The 21,100-nt window shown below is 33.1% G+C and overlaps 4 protein-coding genes across 4 annotated transcripts; 2 read left to right on the forward strand and 2 right to left on the reverse strand.

The window, feature by feature from the left end:
- Window positions 1-583: 583 nt before the first annotated feature.
- On the forward strand, window positions 584-6,985 carry LOC115975504 (dehydrogenase/reductase SDR family member 12). Its single transcript, XM_031096301.1, has 10 exons — window positions 584-709; window positions 784-845; window positions 1,537-1,656; window positions 1,748-1,847; window positions 2,132-2,212; window positions 2,531-2,580; window positions 2,682-2,832; window positions 2,916-2,972; window positions 6,178-6,299; window positions 6,434-6,985. Exons 1-10 carry the CDS (start codon window positions 611-613, stop codon window positions 6,642-6,644), a joined length of 1,053 nt encoding a protein of 350 aa, XP_030952161.1. The 5' UTR covers window positions 584-610; the 3' UTR covers window positions 6,645-6,985.
- Window positions 6,986-7,951: 966 nt separating this feature from the next.
- LOC115975505 (probable choline kinase 1) lies at window positions 7,952-13,090 on the reverse strand. The gene is made up of 8 exons (XM_031096302.1): window positions 12,641-13,090; window positions 11,958-12,354; window positions 10,592-10,713; window positions 10,295-10,490; window positions 9,209-9,326; window positions 9,037-9,084; window positions 8,411-8,511; window positions 7,952-8,323 (listed from the first exon to the last, which is right to left on the reverse strand). Exons 2-8 carry the CDS (start codon window positions 12,306-12,308, stop codon window positions 8,147-8,149), a joined length of 1,113 nt encoding a protein of 370 aa, XP_030952162.1. The 5' UTR covers window positions 12,309-12,354; window positions 12,641-13,090; the 3' UTR covers window positions 7,952-8,146.
- Window positions 13,091-17,425: 4,335 nt separating this feature from the next.
- Window positions 17,426-18,101, reverse strand: LOC115963910. The gene is made up of 3 exons (XM_031083150.1): window positions 18,006-18,101; window positions 17,680-17,920; window positions 17,426-17,589 (listed from the first exon to the last, which is right to left on the reverse strand). The coding sequence occupies exons 1-3, from the start codon at window positions 18,099-18,101 to the stop codon at window positions 17,426-17,428; spliced, it is 501 nt and encodes a 166-aa protein (XP_030939010.1).
- Window positions 18,102-19,870: 1,769 nt separating this feature from the next.
- Window positions 19,871-20,518, forward strand: LOC115963919. Its single transcript, XM_031083160.1, has one exon. The coding sequence runs from the start codon at window positions 19,871-19,873 to the stop codon at window positions 20,516-20,518; it is 648 nt and encodes a 215-aa protein (XP_030939020.1).
- Window positions 20,519-21,100: the final 582 nt, after the last annotated feature.

Consider the following 21,100-nt stretch of genomic DNA (forward strand, 5'->3'; position numbering starts at 1 on the left):
TTGTAATGGGTACTCAAATTATCTTTATTATTTTTATTTTTAGTAGGCTAATAACTCAACTTGTTACATAAATATTGTGAGATTTGTTAATTTGGTATGTTTGTAAAAAAACTAACAATATTTAATTGGTGCGAATGGGTTCCATTTTAGCTCAACATTTAAAATTCCACATATACTAAAAACTAATTGATGCCTCGTTGGTTTTGATAATATCATAAAGTATGTAATATAAAATAAAATTCTATAAATCCACAAAAAAAAAAAAAAAATTATGCTAGAAATACTATATTATAAAAGTAGGATAACTCTCATACCACATAAATAGAATGATGTTGAAATATTTCGATCAAAGTGGACAAATTGGAATGTGAGCTTGAACTTTGGTCCAAAGTCCAAGATAAGGATAAATGACTGCTGAATGAGGCTGAAATGTTATTGATACTTTGCTCAAAAAAAAAAAAAAAAAATGTTATTGATACGTGGCATAATGTGAGGCCCCAAGTGAAGTCCAACGACCGAACTCAAATCCTACGCTTCGGATGCGCACGTTAGCAACTCCAAGATTCTTGAAACGAAACTTGTAGAGTAGTTCAAAAAAAAAAAAAAACCAATGACAAATCAAAGTATAGAAATAGAAGAGCCTCCTACACTGCAAATTCAACTTGACATTAGCATTATTATTAGACCTCTCACTATGTTCTTTCTAAAGGTACATGCACTCTCTCACAAATCACATTGCTTTTTGTATTTTATTTATTTAATTTTTATTTTTATGGAGAACAGACATGGAGATCAACGGTTTTTGGTGTATATGGATACCTGAATTTCACCAAATCTGGTTTCATGTAAGCTCTCAATTGTCAGTTGTGCTCTTTTCGTTTTCTTTTTTCCTGTGTCATTAAGAAATTTATGTACTTGAATAGTTGTGAGCGTTTATAATTATGCATGAGGTGTTTTTGTCATTTTAATCCAAAATAGAGAACTTGTGGCCCCATTGATGCTTGATTTTTTCCTTTCATTTTGTATATTCAAATTGGGTTTTTTTAAATCTTTGAGTTATTTTATACTTTTCTTTGTTGTGGGGGGCGGGTACCAACTTTTTAATATATTATGTTTAAAGTGAAAGCAACCAATATATAAAATTAATAAATCTGGATAAACTAAATTTTTTTTTCTCTTTTAACTGTCAGGAATTTCGGATTGAGATTGAATACTATATTGCATTTCTCTTGCACTGATTAATGTTGTATAAGTATAATATGCCTCTGAATTTTTTATTTTTTGGGGGGGGGGGGGGTGTGTGGGGTGGGTGGTTGCTAGAGGTGTATGGGTGTGTTTAATATGTGTTACACATTACAATAATTGTCTCAACTTCATAATTTATCCTCAATGTTCCTGCATACCCCAAGCTTTCGATAAGGAATTTTGTTTCCTTTTTGTGTGTGTGTGTGATGGTAATTGAACTGTTGAAGGGGTTGGGGCATTTAAATTCATGTGAATGTCCACTTCACATTTTCAACCAATTATTCTTTGTAGTGAACATTCAAAGAAGTTCAAACCAGAAGATATGCTGACAAGACTAAATGAGAAGAATTGTATAGTTACTGGAGCAAATTCTGGCCTTGGTTTTGCAACAGCTGAGGGTCTTGCTTCACGGTGTTTATTTCTCTTTAACTTCTATTTATTTCTTAATATTTTGAGCTTAAGTTGTTAGAAAGCTAAAATTCTTTGCACCTGACATTTTCAGTGGTGCAACTGTCTATATGGTCTGTCGTAATAAGGAGAGAGGAGAAGCTGCGCTTTCTAAAATTCAGTCTACGACAGGCAACCAAAATGTTCATTTGGAGGTATTTTTTGTGCTTCATTTTCTATGAAATGTTCATTTGTTTCTAGTTTTTTGTTCTCTTCGTAATTTTTGTCTGAGGTTCCTTTTAAGGGCATCACTTATGTAATCTTTGGCATCACCGCATCAGTGAATCCAAATATGCTATATTCTTTGAGATTATATGGTTATCAATAACTGAGTAACAGTAATATTCACTCTTTCTATTTTTTTAATGGTTCACAAAACTGTAAAGATCACAATGATCTTGTTTTTGATCTTAAGCTACTGATTAAATTTAGATTGCAGGTCTGTGATCTTTCATCTGTTAGTGAGATCAAGTCATTTGCATCAAGATTTTCTTCAAAGGATGTGCCAATTCATATATTGGTAAGTTTCCTTTTACCCCTCTTCTCAAAAATAATGTAATCTTTACATGATTTATATGAATAATTTTTACAATCAACCCTCTACTCCACCAACATTGGAACCCTTAAAATCTCAGAATCTTATGATGTATGCACAATTATGAAATCCCTTCTCTCCAACTTTATGCCTTAGAATGTTTCCTTTGTTTCCTGTTCTGGCATTATTAAATCAAAACCATCATTCTATAAATTGTGCAATTTTTATATTTTTACTGCATTTGCTACAAACTATGACATAAGTTACTAAAAGTCTAATAAGGAAGAAATTGGCTGCTTCCAGGTAAACAATGCTGGCTTGCTTGAGCATAAACGAGTTACAACATCAGAGGGGTGCGTTTCTATTTGTGTACAAACAAATTTTAATCCTTTGTATTCTTTCATCATTGCTGAAAAATTTATGCCTTTTTTTGTTATAAAAAATAAAATTTCAGGTTCGAGTTGAATTTCTCTGTGAATGTGTTAGGCACCTATTCCATAACAGAACTGATGCTGCCACTAGTGGAGAAGGCTGCACCTGATGCTCGTGTTATCACAGTGTCCTCTGGTGGAATGTACACAGCTCCTTTGACTACAGATCTACAGGTAACTGTTTTTTTGAACGTTTCAGCAGCTTCATTTTGCCTATCAAGTACTAATGGAGTTTCCAATGAATTATTTTAATGCAGTATAGTGACAGCAACTTTAATGGGGTGGATCAGTATGCTCGAAATAAGCGAGTTCAGGTAAGTTAAAGTGATGATCTGTTACATATGTACAAAGAATTTCTGAGGTTATTCTTTTTGTTAATTTTATAATTATTTTATGATTACTGAATTCTAGTTTTTGTTTTGCACGTTTTAGTGCTTGCTACCGCTATACAGTTTGTTTTAGCTTTCGTATTTTCATGTGTCCTTGAGGAATTGAGGTTCTTCCCTTTAGTTCCTTTTAAATCTCTTATTAAAGAACAATACGTTTAGATGGCTAAATTTGATGGGTTTGAAAAATTTTTTTAAGTAAAAGGAAAAAAATGGTGAGCCTATTGTGTTTAAACAATGCATTCTGGTGGAGCTAATGGGAAGTCTACTGCCTAATGTTAAAGTCAATGACTTCTGCAAAATTTAGAATGAAATATAAGTAAAAAGTCAGTTTAGCTGCTTGACGACGTCACACAGTCGATGGGCATATTGGGCACAGGCACACTCTGTATCAATGGGGGAAAAGTCTGATTTAAGCGGGTGATCTCAGAGTATTGGGCTTCATGGTTACGGGCCTGACTGGTAATACAGAAACTGTGGGGGGGACCTCTAAGGACTTGAGTGAAGTTGGGAATTTGGTGAAAATGCTCGGATTCATCACAGACCACATTGTCTTGGAGGCAGCCCCTCTTTTTGGATTGATCAGCACCAATTTGACTGGACTACACTCGGAAGGTCAAAGTTCCTTCCTTTGGATCCAGGTGTACTCCCCTTCTCACTTTGGCTGATTAGATCAACAATGTAGGGGCCAGAGCCTACAGATGCCAAAGCATTGAGGAATCACTTGGTGAGGCTGGGATCCAAATGGAGAGTGCTGAGAATCCAATCGTGAGCTTGAGAATTAGTTGGGTCTAAGGAAGGAGGACAGGGGTTGCGAATGTTTTCTTGTGGTTTGAGAACCCCTAGCCCAACTTGATCCAAGTTTTGAGACAGAACCATAGTTGGTTGGAATGGGTGGATTTGGCACAGGACAGTTATCATAGTGGCTTTTACAGCAGATGCAAAGGATTAGTGTTATCATGGACTTTACAATTGAGGGAGTTGAACATCTAGTAATGGGATTGTTTGTGAACCTTGGAAGTTATTAGACAAATAGTGATGGGGGCACTGAAAAGCCATTGTTCTTCAACGAAGGACTTGAGGTAGCTGAAGAATTTAGAGTCTTCAATTAATCATGATGCAAGGAGGACTGGGATCAAAAGAAGAGAAAATAGTAGGAAGAACTTGGCGTTGTTTCAATATCATCAATGAAGTTGACAATAATCTAATGAAATGTTTGTGTTGAATGATCCAAGGAAGAGGGAAGTAAGCAAAAACTTCTGGTGGGACTGAAAGGCTTTTTTTTTTTTTTTTTTGTATTTAGGAGACCAAGATTATCACGATTTATTTTTAACTGGAAGCATATGGGGAGGTCCCTATGTGGAGTGGTTTTTGCGAGATGCATCTTGTAGACTTCCCTTTAAAAGGGGTCACATGGTGAAACAATAAGGATATTCCTGCTATGTGCCAGACAGATAGATTTTTGGTTTCTACTGAGTGTGGAGTGGTTTTTGAATGGATTTTTTCTTTTCGGCCTAATGACAATAGGGAGCATGGTAAGTTATGAGTTGAGCTGCTAAAGGAAGTGGCAGACGATTGAAGTGCTTCATGCTGTGTAGCAGAAGATCTAAATAATGTTCACTATCCTCATGAGAGAGCAGGAGTTGACAGACTTACTGGAGCTATGATGGTTTTTTCGGAGTTTATTTGTAGACTTCCCTTTGAAAGGGGTCACATGGTGAAACAATAAGGATATTCCTGCTATGTGCCAGACAGATAGATTTTTGGTTTCTACTGAGTGGGAGGAACATTTTAGAGATGCTTTGCTAAAGCTACTACCGAGTCCTGTGTCAGATTAATGCCCAATATTACTAGAATGAGGAGGGATCCATAGAGATAAGGTCCATTTTGATTTGAGAATGTTGTAAAGAGATGGGGGTTTCTTAGAGCGTGTTAGGGAGTGGTAAGAAAGTTATAACTTTGCTGGCTCACCTAGTTTCGATTTAAATATATATATAAATAACAGAACTCTGAGCATTAAAAGATGATCTATGGTTTTGGAATATAAATGTATTCTGTACGGTGGGTTAAAGAGAAGAAAGCATTAGATGGTGTCTCAGATAATTTTCTGTTGTTAAGATAGAGGTGCTAAAATTTGGATGTGTTATGTGGGTAATTTGGTGTAAGCGTAGTAGTAGAATGTTTGTAGGGTGTCGAGCATCCTAATTTTCTTATGAAAAAATATATTCTGAGATGTTTGTATGAATGGATGGTTGCCCTTTGCAGTATTCCTTGTTGTTTTCTAGATTTTTCAAAGAGTTTGTAATCCTTCAGAGGTGTGGTTTGGTATACTTATTGTGTATTCATAACTCCACTTTTTTTTCAAAAAATTATCTAACTTATAAATTTCTTTATTGGAGATGCATCTCTCGTACTTCATTTTCCTGTATATTCAGCAATTTTAGTAAGAATTTCTCCTTCATAACCATACGTCTAATATAAGAAAGTATACAGCTTTAGATTTGCTTAACAGTAATAAAAATTAATAAAACTCCTTGGTTATGTAGCTTGAAGTGATTTTTGTACATTTTTTTTTTCTCTTCTAAGTGATTGAGAATAAATTTATCTGCTGTATCTCATCAACAATTTAAAAATATTTGTGTTCATATAAATATTTGTCAGACCTCAGTGTCCTGCATAGAATTTGAAAGACATATAAACGATTTTATTATAAAACTTCTTATTTTTATGAAATGCCAAGAGTTATTCAGCTAGGGACTATCCCTCATGAGGCGGGGGTAACTTTTGAATTCCCCCTTCCCCTTCTCCTTGGGGCCAAAACTCACTTGTCCAAAAATAAAAAAAGAACTTTTATGAATCTTGCTTTCCTGTCTTCCTACCCTGGATGTTCATTACACAAGTACCTTGTTAAGGTTTTGGAATTTATATCCTTGCGGATTCAATGTATACCATTGAATGCCAAGTAATTACAGATAGATTTATGAACGTTGAGCTGTATATTAAAAAAGCTATTACCTAATGTTGGTCCTGCCAAAGAGCGCTCTGGGAGGGGAGATTTGGATAAGATACAAACCTTCAGCAAAATTTCCTGAAATAGTTTAAGGAAATCATTTGAGTTACCTTTCTTTGTTAGGTAGCACTGACAGAAAAATGGGCTGAAATGTACAAGAATAAAGGGATTGGATTCTATTCAATGCACCCAGGCTGGGCTGAGACACCTGGGGTTGCTAAGAGTTTGCCTGGTCTTTCTGAAAGGTAAGGAACTTATTCTCTTACGGCATTTTGGAATCTTTCTGTTACATCACTTATATCTACTATCTGATTCCTTTTTCTTTTTGTCATTCTGTCTATTGTTTGGCTAATTTATTTTACTTTTGAATATATTCCAGGCTTTCTGGAAATCTTCGAACAAGTGAGGAAGGTGCAGACACAATTATTTGGTTGGCTCTACAACCAAAAGAGAAATTGGTATCAGGTGCATTTTATTTTGATAGAGCTGAAGCGCCTAAACACCTTATGTTTTCAGCTACTGGTGGTTCTCATGTGGTAATTGATTCTGTTGTTGATGGTCTCCGTTCCTTGTCTGCTCTCTCTTCTTAAAATTGAAGATTTGATTTTGGAGATATTAAATGTTAAGCTTCAGACTTGAGCTCCCCTTATCCCTTTGCTTCTATGTAAAGATAGTTTTGTTGCTCTAGATCATGCTTGGGGTCGATGATCTCCTAAACACAAACACTTTTATTATCAGAGAAGGGATTAGAGTTTGGCAGGTAAACACTCAAGTCAATATCTTATAATTAGAGATTCTAAAGAAGAGAAAAGGAGGGAGTGGTGGTGAAGTTGTAGTCATCTGATTTTATGATTGGGTTCCTTCTGTTAAAACTTAAAAGTGGTGCTCCTTTGTTGGTCAATACTCAATAGATTGAAGTATTCTCTCTCCATTGGGTCCCTTGGGGTTATTTGTTTGTAAAAGTGCCTTTTTTTTTTTTAATATCGATTTTATTATAAAAATAAATAAAAAAAAAAACAGCAATATTAAAATGCGTGTTTTGAAAAGACAACTTTTGAAATCACAGTTATGAGTTTGGTAATACTTATGAAAGTTTTATTTATGTCAATTGAGTGTATTGATGACGTTAGTGTAAAATAGTTGTTTTGGCCTTTTTGGGTATGCATAACCAAAAATGACTTTAATGATGCTGTTAAGAATAATGCTAGGGAGTAGGGACACACCCAACTACACACTCAAATCCACAACATACTTAAGTGCCACCTTGTGATTGGTGCACTTAAATGATTTTTTTTTTTTTTCTAATAGGTACCCATGGTGGTCCTGTGCTGAAATCCAATCACAAGTTGATATCTAAGCATGTTGTGAAATTGGGTGTGAGTTTGAGTACCACAGATGGACTATGCTATTAAAGTTATCTTGTCATTCTTTTAATGCGATCAATCTGAAATAATAATAATAATATTATTATTAATATTGTTGAAAATACCAATAAATTCATAAAGAGACACATAATAAAAAATATATATTAAAATGTTCAGAACCAACAATATCCACACAAATCAATATAATTGAACCCCAAAAAAAAATAAAAAAAAATAAAATCTAACCAGTACATTAAAAATAGTCTAAAATAGATATGATAAAAATATTGTATACAACCCACTCAATTACTTTCATCAGTAAACAAATGAGATTGAGATCCAGTGTTATACCCAATACCTAGGGTATTACATCAAATGCAATTGAAACTAAAAACTGAGATTAAAAGTTGAAAATTTTAACTTTTGCCCTCAGCCCCTGAATCAGAAATTTTTGTGACTTTAAACTTTATAGATCTTGCAGAATAGTACTCTGCCACAATAATGGCACAGTCCTAAAGAAGAGGGATTGGATCTACAGAAAGGGTGGAATTAGAAACACATTTTTATATAATGTGTATCATAATGGTACAGTATTGTTAGGAATGAATTAGCAATACATTCCATGCGATTTAGGTTAGTTATTACATGTTTAGATCCTTAACAAACCAACACTTGAGAGAAGCTAATCACTTCATGTGGTCCATGCTACAGAGTCATTTTAAATGCCATCACAGGAAGATGGTATTGGGTGTAATGGGGATAGGTGTATCGCCTTTACACATATAATTTTCTCCATTGCAGGGCATGTCTGAAGAACCCAATAATGCTGGTTTCCTCAACCGGTACTGATGAAATCTTTGCCTTGCATACTCCAAGTAGTCAAAATCAATCTTATTTACATAATCCTGCAGATAAGCAGAAGGTTAATCTCACTGTCGCTCTCTCGCATACATTCTTGATAAATTAGTAAAACAAGATGTGGACATGCTTACTGAAATAATTCCCCATAAGCCCCAAAAGAGATGGTTTGCAAGAGAGTACTTCTCCACATCATGGACTAGCTGCTCCACTTCTGTGTCACTGGGTAGGTTGCCTGTACACAGTGGTAGACATGTTTTTAAGTATATGAAAATGACAATCATTCATAATTTTCAGAGAACATTTTACTTGGGCAGCAGTTGTTGTATTACCTACCAGAATTTAGGGGAACGGTTTCAGTTAATCTTTAGTGTATACAAAGTATGCATATATAGCTATAGCTTCTAACATGGAGAATTAATCATGGATCAATTTGCTCCATCAAGAGCAGAAAGGTATGTATGGACCACATTGACGCTCATTAGCACAACCAGAGATGGTATCCACTCCATGAAAGGGAAGAAAGGTAACATTTGAAAGTTGAATAATGCTCAAGCAAGACTAATCTCTCAATCAGGAATTCAGAGTCTTAACTTAGTAGAAATCTACTCTTCACATAAATCCTTGACCTATGAACAATTGGCTGGAGTTTATCCCAACCATGTTGCTGAAAGTTTTAAACAGCTAAGGCTAAACACAATTCCCAGATCTTTGTTTTTCATGCAAATCAATGGAATGGATATGAAACTAATGGGCTAACCTGCAGAACTCAGATAATTGTATACAAATCTTTGCCGTTCCTCCAAACCTGATACCAAATGCAAAGAAGTAAAACAAACTACTTAGTCCCAAGTAAGCACACCATTAATATTTTACATGTTGAGGAAAAGGTAATTTTGGAGACACATAATGGCAAAAATATAAAAAGTTACCTGGATATTTACTGTAGTCTAAAACATGAGGTGTCTCAGAATGGTAGTTTGCTGCCATTTCACAAAAGTGATTCGCAATGTCAAAAGCAATAGGGTTGTAACTTGCGTATTCATAATCCTGAGAATGAATAAAGTGAAGTATAGGAATAAGAATGTACTCATTACGACAAGGTCTTACAAATATTTTGCTACAATGCAGAGAAAAGACAACAAAGCTTTCACTGCATTGCTTGAAATATATATATATATATATATATATATATATATATATATATATATATATATCAGACAATCAAGAAATGTCATTGTTTTTGTAAATCAGAAATGAAAGACATTTTAGACAGACTTCAAATACTTTCCTGTTTTCACAATTCAAAGTGGAAAAGGATGAGTTAAGTCATGCCAAAAAATAGTGCAGTGGAAAACCTCATGCTGTTACCATTTTTTTTTTTTTTTAAAGAAGGAAAATCAAAGGTATACATCCAATATATGTTTTATTATAATTTTTAATAATGTCATTATACTATATAAATCAAACAATTTAAGCTGCTTCATCTACTTCTTTTCTATAAAAATAAAAAATAAAAATGTTTACTCTCCGCAGGTCATTAGTGGAATTCCAGTGCAATAATCTTAATAGGCAATTCTTAATTATCCTCCTAGCACCAAAATTTGAAATTAATGATAGATAGTAAGTACTCTATCGTGCTAAATATTTTCCTGGCTAGTAAGCTTTATATAGAATCAAAGGACCACAAGTCCAAAAGGTGCTTGAACCCATGCTTTTCCAATTTGTTTGCTAGGAAGTAGCAGAAAAGATTTCTTCGAGATATAAAGAACAAAATGAGGTACTTCTCAAACTTCACCTCTGTCCAATTATTAATTGCAGTTCCCTACTTTATAGGGTAGAAGGAAAAATCTCAGATAAGAAAAAAGTAATGTCGTGAATTAACTGGGAAGAAAATGCAATAACAACTTTCAGAACTGGATACCATAATACAGAGGCTATATATACAAAAACCGAGCCATAATTCCAATGTGCAGAGGCCAAAGAAACAGTTCACAAAAATGAAGTAGGAAACTTACAATAATAGTGATTGATCTTGATTCTTCATCCATCATTATGTTACCATATTGCAGGTCATTGTGACAAAATCCAACATTTTGACAGTCCCTTGACAACTGCTTCTCTAGCATCCTAATTTCCTCTGCTAGAGTGTCCAAGCCAAATTCCTTTGCATCTTGGGGTGAACACAATCTGTTTGCCTGAGAGAGCCAGTTCCTGAGGAATGAAAATATGGGCAGTAATCATCTAAATATCTGAAAGGGAGCCTTTTAACTTTTTTAAAACAAACTTAAAATATTCATAACAAGTTTCAATACCTCATTCTTTCCCAAAGGAGTACATTCTTTGGACCAGGGATCTCAAGTTTATGGAACTCTCTCATCTTAGCTGCTATGAGGGCAGAAATTTCAGGATCTCGGAGGTCACCAGCTCTCAATGTCTGGAATCACCAAGAAAGAAGGAGAAAAAAGAAGTTATTCAAATCAATCTTCTGCAAGGAAAGGTAATAGGTGAGGTAATAACAGTGTCTTCAGCACTGTTTTCCTAGAGCACTAGGCTTCTTCTATCTAAACATAAAAACTTTGGATTAAGATTGAAGAAATTTAAAACAAAGACTGAAATAATTGAGCAAGTGAGGATGGCTTTTAGAACCATAGAAACTTTCTTGTTTAATTTCTAAATATAATTATTATGACAAATAAATATATCCTTGAAGTCGAAAACCATATACATGACCTCCAAGTGGCATGCCCCCGATGCTTAAATAACTGAAGGGTGAAAGTGCAGTACTTATTCAGTCATTCACATAAAAACTCTCCTATCCAAAAATCGATCAAACTGGGGTAACTATAAGATTAATAACCTTTTCTGTCATGTAGATAATCAGAGGAGATAGTAATGGGCAGTACAAAGTATATGTTCAATGTTACTTTTTTCTCTTGAGCTGCATGTCTAATGTTACATGATTAAACACAATTGGATAAATTTTGGTTTAGGGGACAAGCTTACAGATTCTTTTCTTTTCTAATTACTTTTTATTCTTATTACAAGAACAGGCTTTGTAATTATATTCACACTCATTTAAACAACTTCAACAACCATCCCTCAATGGAATTCATAAATCTTCTGTTTAGTTCTTAATGGACTTCATAAACTGTCTGTTTAGTTCTTTTGTAGACATACTACCCAAGAAATATCCTATATGGTTGTTGGTTGATTGTGCTTTTGTTATCTTAGTATGTTTCTAGGAAAAGGAAAAAGTGGAAAACATTATTAAATACATAAAAATAAATAGAAGAATTCAGGTTCTCAATGATAATCACTTAATGATCACAAAGGATGGCCAAGAGTTCTCTGGCCAAAGTGCTAGTCTATTTTCCTCACATTTTCAAAATGATTCGATTCTAAAGGCACATTTAGAAGCTTATCATTTTAATTAAATAGTCATAGTTACCAATCAGAACAGCAGCCAATATAAAGAAAAGGACAAAAGAGAAAATCTGTCATGATTAAAGCAGGTAAAATGGAACCAAGAAAAGAGAGAAAGGGATGCTCAACTTGAAATTCTAGTCAAACTAATAAGCACAATTCACACACAAAAACCATAAAATAATAAGCAACAACTTTATTATTTTTGTTCTTTGTGGGGGTTAAGTGGAATTAATCATCAGGAAATTGACATACCCTGGCATGAATGAATTCTTCGACGCGGCCATCGGGGAAGCGGCCGAGAAGGCGTGGCCCCTGACCATGGTCGGACAAGAACTCAAACGTTCTAATCTCATCATCCCTGTTAAAGAAAACATCCACACCTTCTCCATAAACCCGAACCAACACCTTTCTGATAACCTCACCATTCTTTGTTGGCCAGTTTAACTGATAAACCTCATTAGTCATTGCACCGCTTAATTGGATCACCTGTAAAGTCTCCATATCATCCATCACATCTCCCCAGCTTGCAGCAACTGATTGAAGCACTTTCTTCAGCTCTTCAGGAAGACAACCTTTGACAAACCCATTTGTCTTTATGGCCATTTTTTGTGCTTCAATGATATAGCAGCTAATTGTAATCAAGTTTGACCTGTAACACATGTACAAAACAGATAAGATTACCACTTCTAAGGTTGTTTCTATATATACATATATATCAACCAAAACGAAAAGATTGTTTCCATTAGTGATATAATTCAACAACTTAATCAGAAGTTTGTTTGAGTCAACCTTAATCTCTATTAAGCAACAAATTATGGTGAAACTCCAACAAAACAGGAAGAAGAAGGAGGAGGAGGAAATAATGAAAGAACCCAGTTGAAGAAAACTTTGAGAATCGGAAGAAAACAATAATCAAAATTAGAATTGAAACTCACCCAAGAAATCAAAAAACGCAAAAGCAAAACAAAAGAGTTGCAACTTGAAAAAAAGTGATAATGCTTGGAGTTGTTGCAAAGGCAAAGCTTGGTTAAAGTCAGAAATGAAATCCAATACTCTATATGAAAGTATAATATAAATAATGGATATTATTGAGCGAGCGAGACCAAGAATTTGCTTTTTTTCCTCGTATTTTAAAGAAAGAGGGACAGAGAGAAAGGAATAGAATATGTCAATATATATATATATATATAATTAAATATCTGAATTGGAGTATACTTAGTGGGCAATGCATGTATTATATTATTCAATTCAAAGCCAATGCGAATGAGGCAAACTAATAGAGAGAAAGCACGTGTAAGAAAACCAGGTCAATTTGAATCATTTGTCGGAGATTCATTCAGATTCTTGGAACAACTAACAAAGCGAGGTGATTTTAGTTTAGTTTTAATTTACTTAACTGTACGCAACTGAAATTGACCGGTACCAAATATATAGAGAAAGTAAACATGAGAATGGGATGGGAAAGTCGTACATATATATAAGAAAGAAAGAAATTAAAAGGATTGTGATTGTGATCCACAAATAGAAGATAGACAAGTGTAGAAATGTTTTGCGTGGACGCGGTTTAGATGTGGAACTGACGTCGGGGATTGGATTGGATTGGATTGGGACCTACCTACCTACCTCCCTCTTGTCTTCGCGTTGAAGATGTGTACCAGAGAGAAGAGATTATTCATTTCATACATTTGGCGTTGAAAATGTGTGTTAACTTAACCGTGGTCCCCGCGCATTGGTTGGCATTCTTGCCAAAATATCTTCTGCCCAATTATTACATAAGTTTTTTTTTTTTTTTTTGGATAGGAATTTTTAGATAAGTTGTTCTCCTTTTAATGACAACAACTTATACTTTAGAATCTTAGACCTTATAATTTCAACATTATTTCAATTTTTAGGCCATAAATTTTATAAAAAATATATATAAGTTATAATTTGAGCATATCACATTAACAAAAATAGTGCACTTATCGGTGTTTCTAACCAAAACTTATATGTTGAAATCTCTCGTACTATTCTAAGTTTTTCATAAAATAAAAAAATTATATATATATATATATATATACACACATATTATATGCATACATTTACTTTAATTAGAGTTGAATTCTTATCTAGTCTTGTGTGAATTAAGAAAATCAATTGACAATTTAAATCAATTTCTAAAAATATTATCATCAAAATTATCAAAGTCAAAATATCAATTGCGTACAAAAACATAAAAATTTAGGTGAAAAACCCTACTCCTTAAAGGATATCTCTCTTTAGAAATTATTATGAACTTACTTGAAATCTTCATTCACCTTAAAGACGGCAGCTACAAGCCCACAACAACGACAGAAAATCACCTTTGTACTTTGGCAATCTTCTCTATTAATTACAAATACGCTAAGCTGCTTCTTCTTTTCGTTTTTTGGTTGAGAATAAACGGCAGATACGCTAATGCTATAGTACGAGTCCCATTTCAGATAGGATGCTAGACTGACAGGTCACAGGTTTGAGTAGCAAAAATCTCAACTTGGGCTCCAATAAATTGTGGGCTGGGCATTTGTGTTTTCAAAATGACTATTTTCTGTACTAACAGACTTTGACACCTCAGGACCATATATATCCTTATCCTTAGATAATGGCATTGTGTCGTATCTTCTTTCCTTTTTTTTTCCTCTGACCTGAACTAGCCTAATTTGTTCTACCCATCTATTTCTCTTCCGGTCCGTTCGGATAACATGACTTGTGTGCCTTGTGGATTTGAATTTCACTTTCTTTTGAGATTCTAAACCCAAATATCTTGTTTGAATAATTTAATATAAAACAAAGCTATAAATTTTTGAGATGTTTATAAAACAAAAAACTTTTGTTAAATCTATATTCATTACATTTTTGAGATCATACAAATTTATGATTCCATTTAATAATATCTTTCTTTTACACAGGGAAGGCATACACAGAACAATGTTTACTGAGTGGATGCAAATGAATTCAGTAAATGAAGAAGCACGATCACTGACTTATGCTGAATTCCCAACAAAATTTGTATGGAGCAAGCAGCAAAAACAATGGAGGCCAAGAAAATCAGGTAAAACTATAGGACGAATTACTTATGCACCTCCAACTTCTGGAGAAAGATATTACTTGAGAATGCTGCTGAACACTGTTAGAGGACCTCAAAATTTCGAACAGATATGGACAATTGATAACGTAATGCACTCTACATTCAAATCGGCATGCTATGCTCTTGGTCTATTAGATGGAGATAAAGAGTGGAACAGAACAGTGGGCAACAGCAGCTCAACTTAAGACAATTATTCATCACTCTTCTGCTATTTTGTGAAGTCTCAAATCCATTACAACTATGGACAAACAACTGGCAAGCTTTGTCAGATGATATCCTTCATCGACAAAGGCGTTTATTTCAACATCCAGATCTACAACTAACACAAGAACAAATTCAAAATTATGCATTACTTGAAATTGAAAAGCTCCAAATACAAAATGGAAAATCTTTGAGAGATTTTGACACTCTACCATTGCCAAACATGGAACTGTTAAATCAGTTAACCAATAGCTTGATTAGAGAAGAAACTGGATATAACAAAGAAGAGTTACGCAAAGAGCATGAAAAATTATTTGCAGGACTTAACTCAGATCAACAGGCTGTTTACAATGCTATGATGGATTCAGTATTAAAAAAAGGGGGGGACTATTTTTTGTTTATGGACATAGAGGAACTGGAAAGACCTATCTCTACAAAACAATTATTGCCAGTCTACGTTCAAAAAAACATATAGTTTTGGTTGTTGCATCTTCAGGAATATCCGCACTCTTACTACCCGGAGGACGTACAGCTCACTCAAGATTTCGAATACCCATAAACCCTCTAGAGAATGCAGCATGTGACATCAAACATGGTACACAACTTGCAAAGCTAATATCTTTGATAAGCTTAATAATATGGGATGAAACACCTATGGATCATAGATATGCATTTGAAGCGGTCGATAGATTACTAAAAGAAATTTTATCGATCAACGATTTGAGCTTAACTAATGCTCCATTTGGTGGAAAGACTATACTTCTTGGAGGAGATTTCAGACAAATATTGCCTGTTGTTCCAAAGGGAAAAAGACAAGATATTGTATTGAGATCCATCAATAGATCACATCATATCATATCATATTATATATAATAAAAGTTAGGCTTAGAAGCCGTGATTGTGCCAAGTGGCTTCACCAAATTGTAGAAATTTTTGTAAATTTTTTGATTTTTTTTATAAAAAAAATCTTCTATAATTTCTAAGTTAATAAAAATCTTAATTGGATTACAATCCAAATTCTTCTATAATTCCTTATTTTTCAAGTGTAGTGTATTTTTAATTACTACACACTACACGTTTATATATATAAATAAAAAAACAAAGGTAATGCGGTGATTCTCAAATATCACTTCATCTAATTTATCTAATCTCATTTTTTTAATACACTACATGTTTATATATATATAAAACGTAATGTGGTGATTCTCAAATACCACTTTCAAAAACTAAATAGATAATCCTAAGCCAAATAAAAAATATAAAAAATAAAAAAGAATTTGATCACAATTGGAATACAGAATATTAATCCGCATCAAATACCACTTTTTAACTATTATGTATTCTTCAAACAAGATCTCTCTCATTCTGTTTATCAAAAAAATAGTCTTTCAAAAAGTCTTTCTTTCTCTCTCGCAAAAGAAAAAGACGATTCAGACTTGACTCTGAATCACAGCAGAAGATTACTCAATACTGAAAGCATATTTTCAAGACTCGCTTAGCGATCAGGTTTTATTATTATACTCTACTTTTGCATGCTTTTTTCCATGTTATATTTGGTTGAGGAGATTGTTGCCATACCACATTTTTTTTTTTTTAAGAGAGTTTCAACATATGACGTCCGCTCTTGATAATAGCTCTTTATTATCAGACCAAGACACTAATCAGTTTTTGGTGTAGACAGGGATTGAACCCTAGATCTCTTATACAACCATCAGAGACTTTACCGGTTGAGTTAACTGGAACCCACGCCATACCACATATTTAGGAGAGGTTGTTCATCATTTTTAATATAGGTAACTTAGCTTCAGATTGAAATAATCTACCACATGTCCACACTCTCCACTGTCATTAAATATCAACATTAAGTATATACGTCATTGTTTACTATATCTTGATATTATGTCAGTATTTTTTTTTCTTCTTTTTAATGACTTCTTTAACATCTTGAAATTATATTTGTTTTCATTTTAGAATGATCTGAGTTTGGAAAAATTTATTTAGTTTTAAGCTATTGTAACACGCTAATTCAGTTTAAAGTTTAAAGTTTTATTTGGGATAGGTTGACTTTAGTTTATTGTACACGTTTTGGGTGTTGCGTACTTTTTTTGACAAATGTGTTAATATGCTAATTTTTTTTCATGGATATTTCCATTCATGTGCAGAGAAATGCTAAAATAACATCGAACTAGATGAAAACAAAATAATGAAATTACATTCCATGTTGGATCCTCATTTACATTATCAAAAAAAAAAAAGATGTACTTTCAAATTTGCTATTTGCACAGAAGTGCAAAATAATGTAACTTCAATTAGATTCCATGTTGAATCCTCATTTACATTATCAAAAAAAATTGTACTTTCGAATTTGCTATTTGCTGAAATTTTTTTTGAAGCCGGAACTAACCAATTTTCATTAATTTAAAGCATTAGCATCCAAATACAAAGCATCCACCACAGTTAGGGGATCCTCCTCCAACCAAACAATATCATCATCAATTAATCTAGTAAATCCAGCCAAAGCATGAGCTACCCCATTAGCAGTGCGCCTAACACAATTAATCGAAATGGATCTAAAACCTACAGCCAAGCACCAAATATCCTCATAAATTAATCCAAGCCGGGAAAGATTCGGTTGAGCCTAGGAAACCGTCTGCATCACCAACTTACTATCACCTTCCAAAATAATTTCCATGAAGCCTGCATCTATTGCAAACTCGAGAGCTTTACGACAAGCAAACACTTCCACCTCTTCACTATCCCGTACCGCACCACCCTTGGCCGCCAAAGCAGCCATTACTTCGCCCTTTTCATTTCTAATCACAGCCCCATAGCCCGAAGCAGCTCCATCATCAAAGCAAGCACCATCAAAATTCAGCTTGAAACAATTACCCAATGGAGGCTGCCATACCTGTTGCGGCGCAGACAGAATTGGAGCTGAAACACGTAGTTGGTCTTGTGCCTCTGTGAACTCTCTTAAGTAGTCCAATGCTCACTGAGATGACCTTGAAGGATGTTGGAATACACCCCCATGCATGGTTGTATTGCGCTGACTCCATATCTGCCAACAGATGACCCAAAACAGGTCCCATTCCTCCCCTGAAAGTCTCGGCATTAAACTTGTAACCAGCTGTAGAAAATCGGTCTGCACAAGTAAAAGTGCATATATCACTATCGAAATTAAGAATATGTCTAAGAATCAAATGAAACACATTAGAAAAAGAGAGATAGAGAAAACGTAAATAGTATTGTATTTATCACAATATTTTCATTAAATCATAAAAGGAAATAACATAGGTTTTCATTTTTAAACTGTGTAGAAATTTTGTTAAAGTTTTAGATTTCTAAAGAACTAAAAAGGAATATTATACTACCAGGACTCTAACATAGGTTTTCATTTTTAAATTGTGTAGAAATTTTGTTAAATTTTTAGATTTCTAAAGAACTAAAAATGAATATTATACTACCAGGACTCTAATTCATTTTTATCATTAAGTAGTTTATCTCTTTAAAAAAATAAAGAAATAAAAAACTACTTCATGTAAGATTGTAGGTATATATTAATATTAGATTAATCAAAAAAATATTATATTCATTCTTATCTCTAATTCATTGTTATCATAAAATAAGTATATCTCTAAAAAAAATGAAATAAAAAACTGCATATTAATATTAGAATAATCAGGACTCTAATTCATTCATATCTCAAATTCAAAAAATCAGGACTCTAATTCATTGTTATCATAAAGTAAGTGTATTTCTTAAAAAAAAAAAAAAAATACTGCTTCCCATAAGTTTTTTTTTTTTTTTTTGGTATTAACTTTAACGTAAAAAAAATAAAAAAATTAAAAAAATTAAAAAAAAAATTCTAATAACAATCTAGCTAATAACTTTAACTATTTTTTTGGGATAAAGTATTTAAAAAAAAATTAATATGTAATTAACCTAAACTTCTTGATTAGGTAACTTCAAGAAGTTTTGAGTATTTGATTCTTACTTGGACACCTTTTCTAGGTAGAGTATCTATACACACCATTAGTTGGTGTAGTTTTTCATTCTCCAACTTATTGTACAATTTTTTTATTTAGGCTTCCATATATCTACCTACAATCATGTAGATATGTATTTTTTACTCTAATTTTTTTATCATAATCAATTAAATACGTTTTATGTATTTGTTGCCTTTTGTTTAAGCTAATTTCCTTATGTTTTTCTTTTTTTGAGGGGGTAATTTCCTTATGTTTGATCTAATTCATATGTTAATGGTTTGATCCAATTTAATTTTTTTGTTGTCCAATATATATGTAAGTTGTCGTAGCAAATCCCAATCATAGACTATTAAATTTACATACAATTTTTCAATCCATATGGTACTTGGTTTTTTTTTTTTTTTTTTCAAGTTTGTCAAAAAAGATTTTAAGCATCCTAAGAAAGGTTTGTAATCTAGATGTAGAACTTTGCAATTTTTTTTTTTTAAAATTAGAACAAAGGTTTTATTCCTCAAATAGTTCTATCGTTAAAAAGTAGCCAATTTTATGTTACTTTGTCTAAAGAATTAATATTATTGTTATCAATACTGCAAATCACTTATATTGTACGTAGATTCATTAGATATAAAATTCATATGCGAATAGTTTGATACATGTAACTACCAATGATATTATAGCACAATTGGAATGTTAAAAGATAATTTTGTATTAAGGTGCTATCATTTTATGTTTGATGGTTGTTATATCAATGCAATTTATTCCTTTCATTACAATAATTACTTATTTAGTTATAATAATAATACATTTTCTACAAGTTTTAACATAAAACCGTGCAACGTACGGGCCTTCAACTAGTTTATGGGATAATTGTCATGTTTTTCTCCTTAAATGAAGATTTGACTGCCACTGCATCAAGAAATAAAATCTTAGAATTTAAAAAATGGGTGCTTGATATTGGAGATGGGACCGTACCAGCAATTGCCAAAGATGGAGAAATTGAGGAGACATGGATCAAAATTCCGGATGAGCTTCTAATTGAACCTGAACAAGATCCTATAGAAAAAATAGTTACCAGCACTTACCCATTATTTGAAGAAATGCAAGGAAATACTGAATATTTGAAGGAAAGGGCAATTCTCACACCAAAAAATGAAACTGTCAATGAAATAAATCAATACATGCTGCAATTTGTGCCAGGTGAGAAGAATCATTATCTCGGCTCAGACTCTATTTGCAAAGCATCATCAAATATCCCTGATCAAGATAATCTCTATCTAGTTGAATTCTTGAATACACTTGAGTTTCCAGGAATACCAAATCATAAGATAGAACTAAAAGAGGGAGTACCTATAATGCTTTTAAGAAATGTAAATCAAAAGCTTGGCATGTGCAATGGAACAAGGTTGATTGTGACACATTTAGGAACTTGGATAATAGAAGCAAAAATTATTACAGGTTCAAACATTGGAACAAAGGTTCTTATTCCTCAAATAGTTCTATCTCCTACAGAATCAAAATAGCCATTCATCCTAAAAGGAAGACAGTTTCCTTTAAAGATTTGTTATGCTATGACAATCAACAAAAGTCAAGGACAAACTCTAAACAATGTTGGCCTCTACTTGCCAAGTCCAGTGTTCAGCCATGGCCAGCTGTATGTTGCTTTGTTTCGAGTAACGAGGCCCGAAGGGCTAAAGATTTTAATAAAGAATAATGACAAACAAGAACAAGGATACACTAAAAATATAGTGTACAAAGAGGTGTTCAACAATCTCCCAAAAAATACAAAATACTCATTAGAACACAATTGGTATGTTACAAAATAATAATTTTTTTTTTTAGTTGTATCATTTTATATTTGATAGTTATTATGCCAATACATTTTATTGCTTTTTTTTTTTTTGTTTTTTGTTTTTTTTTTAATAATAGTTAGTTGTTTCGTTACTATTATCAATTCTTCAAGTCTTTTATTCAAATAAAAGTACAAATTTTAATAATAAAACTCATTTTAGAGTACATCCGATACAGAACCTTTTGTACACAATACGTATCGCGTATTGTACTATACTGATAACTATGAGACCAAGTCTTTTAAACTTTCCCAC

This window comes from Quercus lobata, chromosome 2, assembly GCF_001633185.2.
Source record: "Quercus lobata isolate SW786 chromosome 2, ValleyOak3.0 Primary Assembly, whole genome shotgun sequence".
Classification (NCBI taxonomy): domain Eukaryota; kingdom Viridiplantae; phylum Streptophyta; class Magnoliopsida; order Fagales; family Fagaceae; genus Quercus; species Quercus lobata.